Source organism: Grammomys surdaster, unplaced genomic scaffold, assembly GCF_004785775.1.
Source record: "Grammomys surdaster isolate TR1022 unplaced genomic scaffold, NIH_TR_1.0 354, whole genome shotgun sequence".
NCBI lineage: Eukaryota > Metazoa > Chordata > Mammalia > Rodentia > Muridae > Grammomys > Grammomys surdaster.
The window spans coordinates 339,431-345,380 of NW_021604773.1; the positions used below are offsets into that span (position 1 = coordinate 339,431).

The 5,950-nt window shown below is 51.0% G+C and overlaps 1 protein-coding gene across 3 annotated transcripts in view; it reads left to right on the plus strand.

The window, feature by feature from the left end:
- Meis3 (Meis homeobox 3) overlaps positions 1-5,950 on the plus strand; it is a 10,852-nt gene that overhangs the window by 1,389 nt on the left and 3,513 nt on the right. Inside the window, exons 2-8 of one of the 3 annotated variants that reach the window (XM_028779506.1) lie at positions 479-660; positions 795-954; positions 1,048-1,098; positions 1,826-1,876; positions 2,031-2,180; positions 4,774-4,885; positions 5,055-5,203. In XM_028779506.1, the coding sequence (XP_028635339.1) occupies positions 479-660; positions 795-954; positions 1,048-1,098; positions 1,826-1,876; positions 2,031-2,180; positions 4,774-4,885; positions 5,055-5,203 (855 nt within the window). The remainder of the gene's footprint in view (positions 1-478; positions 661-794; positions 955-1,047; positions 1,099-1,825; positions 1,877-2,030; positions 2,181-4,773; positions 4,886-5,054; positions 5,204-5,950) is intronic. The other 2 variants (XM_028779507.1, XM_028779508.1) reach the window with 2 other exon arrangements.

Consider the following 5,950-nt stretch of genomic DNA (forward strand, 5'->3'; position numbering starts at 1 on the left):
ATCCCCCAGGGAGGGGCTGGGGGCGTGGCTCAGTGGTAGAGCCCCTGGCTAGGATGCACCAGGCCGTGGAACCCAATACTACATAAATAAAACATACATTTGTAAAATAAATAGGAAGAAGCTGTGTATATGCAGGTGAATTTTTGGATTTTTTTCAGGTTGTGCCTTCCGTCAGACCCTGCCCTTCCATCCCTATTCTCCCTCCCTGGCTGGCTCCCCCAACATCTCTGTCTCTACACGTCTTTGCTATTATCTCTCCCTGGGTTACTAGCCATTCAACTCCTTCCTAGATGTTCCCTGACCTGAGCCGGTCTTCTTTTGGGTCCCGAGCAGGACTCTCAGACCTGCTTGGACTGCTCTGTGTGATACTGTGAAGGCCGGGATCCATGGAGACTGAAGTATACGTTATGTGACCTTGGGTAAGGAGGCTGAGCCCTGAGGACACTAACCTCTCCCGGCCTTGTCCCTTCTCTTGTAGTATGATGAGCTGCGCCACTACCCCGGCATTACAGAGCACACGACAGCCCTGGCCAGTTTTCCAGAGGCAGCACCTTCAGTACCTCGAGCCCCTGGGCCCTATGGTTCACAGCGGCCTCCCCAGCCGCCAGCTTCAGGCTTGGACAGTGACAGTTTGAAGAGACAGAAGGACGACATCTATGGGTGAGCGGGTCTAGGGACAGGCAGGGGCTTCCCAGAGTGTCCTTTGTGTCTCTCAGGGTCTGTTTCTCTCCTTGTGTCTGTCTCTGAGTGCTCCCTATTTCCCCTCACGAATGCTCACTTTCCTGTCCCCGCAGACACCCCCTCTTCCCGCTCTTGGCCCTGGTCTTTGAGAAGTGTGAGCTGGCTACATGCTCGCCCCGTGATGGAGCCTCGGCTGGGCTGGGTTCACCCCCAGGTGGTGATGTCTGCTCCTCTGACTCCTTCAATGAGGATATTGCTGCCTTTGCTAAGCAGGTGGGCAGCCCCAGAACGAAGCACCAGGGGAGGCAGCAGGAAGAGTGGGCAGGAGGCGGGACCACCTTGCCTGGCCTCTCTTCTCCCTCCCAGATCCGCTCCGAGAGGCCGCTGTTCTCTTCCAACCCGGAGCTGGACAACCTGGTGAGGCCCAGGCCCTCCCCATGTCCCCTCCGCAGCCAGCCCTTGTCCTTCCCCACCTGTGTTCCTGGGGTTGGCTGAGGGGTGAGGACAGGAAACCACTAGCCCACATTTACAAACCACAAGAGTGTTGCCTGTGTGAGAGCTCCAGGTGGTCAGAGGCTGAATCCCAGCTCTGCCACTTCATGAACCAGGGAGCCAAGACACATGACAGAGTGCAGGGGCACGAAGGCAGAGAGAAAGCTCCTGAGAGATAGCCTTTCTTCGCATATCAGCACTTCCTTTGGACCGCATCCTTTGGCAAAGCTCCCTGGGAAATGTAGTTCACTAGGTGGAGGTGGGACCAAAAGCAGAGGGCAGGCTGTGCACTGTCCAGCACCTCTCAGGTGCCCTTGTGACTCTCTCCCTGTCACTTCTCTTTCTACCTCAGCCATCAGTCAAATTCTTCCTAATGCTGACTTACTAACTCTGTTTCTCCTTTGGCTCAGTTGGTTTCTCTATTCTGTCCCTGTCATTTTCTTTGCTGTACTGCCTCAAAGATAATTTCTCTATCTTTAAAAAATAATAATAATAACAGTGTCTCACCCAATTGTCCAGAAACCCATTATGTAACCCTGACTGGTCCTTGTGGGCAATCCTCCTGCCTTAGCCCCCTCCAAGTGACTGGGATTCCATGTGTGTACCTCCACACCTAGCTGCTCTCCTCTCTCTCCCTCCTCTCTGTTTGCAGATGGTCCAGGCCATCCAGGTACTCCGGTTCCACCTGCTGGAGCTGGAGAAGGTGAGGGTGTCTCACTTGCACCTGCCCCACCCCCGCCCTCTAACTCCTCTCTCCCTACTCCCCACTGGAGTGCAAGCAGAATGCTCCCTCACCCTGTCCACCTCACACCTGGCTCCCCCGGGTGGCCCCCCCCAGTACCCCGCTGCCCTCCCAGGTCCACGACCTGTGCGACAACTTCTGTCACCGCTACATCACCTGCCTCAAGGGGAAGATGCCCATAGACCTGGTGATCGAGGATCGGGATGGTGGTTGCAGGGAGGACCTTGAGGACTACGCAGCCTCCTGCCCCAGCCTCCCAGACCAGGTAGGCATCAAGAGGCCACTAGGTATTTCCTGGCAATGACAGCTAGGCATGAACACAGTAGGAAGGCATGTTTCACATCTAAGCACCTCAGACATGTCAACCATGAAGTGTATAATAACACTCACATTCCCATGTCACAACAACCCACAGATACAGCTGGCATAAGCACATACACACAACCAACCAGCTTAAGTCAGGTATAGACAGCATACTCAACAGATCATAATGAGCACCACCCCCTGAAACAAACCCCAACCTCGAGGCAGTAGCATAGACCCTACAGCCACCTAAAGTCCTGAGATAAGACACAGTCATGAGACAATAGCACAGACCATAGAGCTGTTGGACATCCTCAAACAAACCATGAGCCATGAGACAGTAGCATAGACCCTACAGTCACTCCTGCACTGCCATTTAAGTATAACCACAGCATACACACATTGCCACACAGCTCTCTCTGATGGAGCCAAATAGCTCTAGATACTGCTGTACAAACTCAGATATGGTCACACTTGGACAGAAACTGACCCAAAGCCCTTGCTGCCCAGCATCCATGTAGCCTCATATGTATGATCATCTATGTAGATTTATAAATAAAGATAAATAATCTGGAATCCACTCAGGACAATAGGCAACAGTTACATGTATAGCAGCTGTGTTGATCCCAAGTCATCTCAGTTGGAAAAAGCCATTTGAAGGCCACACCCAGATGCTGTCAACAGGTCCAGCAATGACATGACCCAGAGTCAGAGACAGGTATACTCCAAGATTCCTGGGGTATGTCCACACACTAGCACACAGGAGAGCCTCACAAACCCTTGGTTGGGGTTGGAGAGACAGTTCAGTGAGAAAAGTACTCACTGTGCCAGCCTGCTGTGTGAGTCTGATAGACAGGGGTACATGGAACAAGCCAGCTAGCTAGCTGTATTGGCATGCGTGCACACACACACATATGCATGCACACACACATGCACACATGCATACACACACATATGCATGCACACACACATGCACACATGCATACACGCACACACACAGACCCTTTGTTCCCAAACTCATCAGAGTCTCAGGAGGACTTTACATGAAAAGATTGAATACCATTCCCAAGCAGGTCTCTGTTCAGACTTCACACACCCTTGACTATCCTCAAAGGACAGTTACCTGAAGGTCACATACACACAAACACACACACACACACACACACACACACACAGATGTTCCCACAGAGTCACACACAGACTCTCTGTGTGCAATGCTGCCATCTGGGTAGTCTAGGGGAACAATATTCACACTCAGATAGGTCATGTTCCGTTATACAATACATAAAAGTCTCAGGGAAAAGTCTGGCATGGTGGTATAGGGCTGGAATTTCAGAATTCTGAAGGCTAAGTCAGAAGGTCACTGTTAGCTTGAGGCCACCTTGAACTACACAGTATGTTTTCTAACCAGACTGGGCTACAGACTGACCCTCATCTCAATAAATTAAAAAAGCCTACAAACAAAAATAGAATCTGGCCAGGCTGTGGTGGTGTACGCCTTTAATCCCAGCACTTAGGAGGCAGAGGCAGGCAGATTTCTGAGTTCGAGGCCAACCTGGTCTACAGAGCGAGTTCCAGGACAGCCAGGACTACACAGAGAAACCCTGTCTTGAAAAACAAAACAAAAAAAATCGAAAAACAAACAAACAAAGATAGAATCTGAATCCCCTTATATGAAATTCTGAAAGCTGATGATGTGGCTCAGTGGTAAAGCACCCATAGCATCTCCCAGTGAGGGGCTGGGGGTGTGGCTCAGTGGTAGAGCCCCTGCCTAGAATCCCCCAGTGAGGGGCCGGGGGCATGGCTCAGTGGTAGAGCCCTGTCTAGAATCCTCCAGTGAGGGGCTGGGGGCGTGGCTCAGTGGTAGAGCCCCTGCCTAGCATGAAGGATACCTTAGGATCTGTTCCCAGCACTGAATAAAAGACAACACTTGTAGAAACAATTTTTTCATAAGTTTGATATAAATTCATTGGCAAAAAAAAAAATCCAACCTGAACTAATGAGAGGCTATTTATAGCCTGTATTTTTCCCACTTAGTTAATATTCATGTGGTTTGCCAGGGCACGTTAATGGGTTTGGTGCTGAGATGAGCCCAGGTTCCTGCTGGGGGTGAGAGGAAACCCACTGCCCCAGTATCCCAGATCAAAATGAGAAAGGTTTTGTTTGCTTTTTTGTGTAGTTCATTGCTCTTTTGAAAACGGGTCCTACCCTGTGATCCAGAATTCCTTGGAACTTATGGCAATCCTACCTCAGCCTTATGAATGTTAAAATTAATGGACATCATCACCCCTGGCTTTCAGGGTGAGGTGTGAGGTCTGAAGTTATCTCTGGTCCTGAGGGTGTCGTATAGACTGTGTTAGTTCCTACTTACCTGCCAGTCACTAGACACCTGCACATAGGTGAGCTCATCCCACAGTCCACTTTCCAGTTGAAAATTGGGCAGAGAGGCAAAGTCACTCACCTACGATCACCCAGCCAGAAGAGTAGAAACAAGTTTTATCTATAGAGCCTGGGTTCCCTAAGCTTTTCCCCCATGCCCCATTCTTGTTTCCTAGAATACTACATGGATCAGAGACCATGAGGACAGTGGGTCTGTACGTTTGGGGACTCCGGGTCCATCCAGCGGAGGCCTGGCCTCTCAGAGTGGGGACAACTCAAGTGACCAAGGTGAGAAACTTAGGAGGCACAGGAAACATGGGCATTGCTCTAAGGGTTAAGGCTAGACTTCCAAGGGGACTCCCAGGGACACAGCCACAGTCTGGTGTCTTGGGTGAGGGTCTTGCAGTCCTTTGTTGCTTGCCAGCACCAATTGGGCATGTCTCCCTTTGCTCCCCAGGAGATGGGCTAGACACAAGCGTAGCCTCTCCCAGCTCCGCAGGAGAGGATGAGGACCTGGACCTGGAGCGCAGACGGAACAAGAAGAGGGGGATCTTCCCCAAAGTGGCCACCAACATCATGAGGGCCTGGTTGTTCCAGCATCTCTCGGTGAGAGTCTTCAAACTGGGTGGAAATAGACACAGACAGGGGGAGGTCACTGTCCCAGAGGCCTAGCCCCACCCAAGAGCCACCCAGAGATGGGTCCTCCCAGCAGCTCCTACTCAACCACCCATCAGTCATCCACCTGCCACCCATCTCAGGATATCCCGTGGAGGATGTTCTCTTACTAATGCATTGTGAACACAAGGCCCAGAGAGGCTAAGGGTCTTACTTCAGGTCACCCAGTCAGGCACAGGTCAAATGCAAGCAATCTAGCCTTAACCCTTGTACCACACTGCCTTGTGGAGAAAGACTAAGAAGCAGGCACGGAGAGGCTAAAAGCGGATAGACTAAGAATAGAGGAAAAGGGACAGAGAAAAACAGAAACCTAGAACTGGAAATGACAGCCCATGCTTGCATCCCAGCACTCAGGAAGCTGAGGCAGAAGGATTCTCAGTTTGAAGACAACCTGGGCTACATGAGAATCCTCTCTGTTACTCACACAACATGCACGCACACACACACACACACACACACACACACACACACATACAAGACTAGGGCTGCTGAGATGGCTCTACAGGTAAAGATATTTATTGCAAAACCTGTTTGGTCCTTGGATCCATTTGGTGGAAGGAGAGGACTGGCTCCCACAAGTTGTCCTGTGACATCCACATGCAGGCTTGTGCATATGCACACACACACACACAGAGAGAGAGAGAGAGAGAGAGAGAGAGAGAGAGAGAGAGAGAGAGA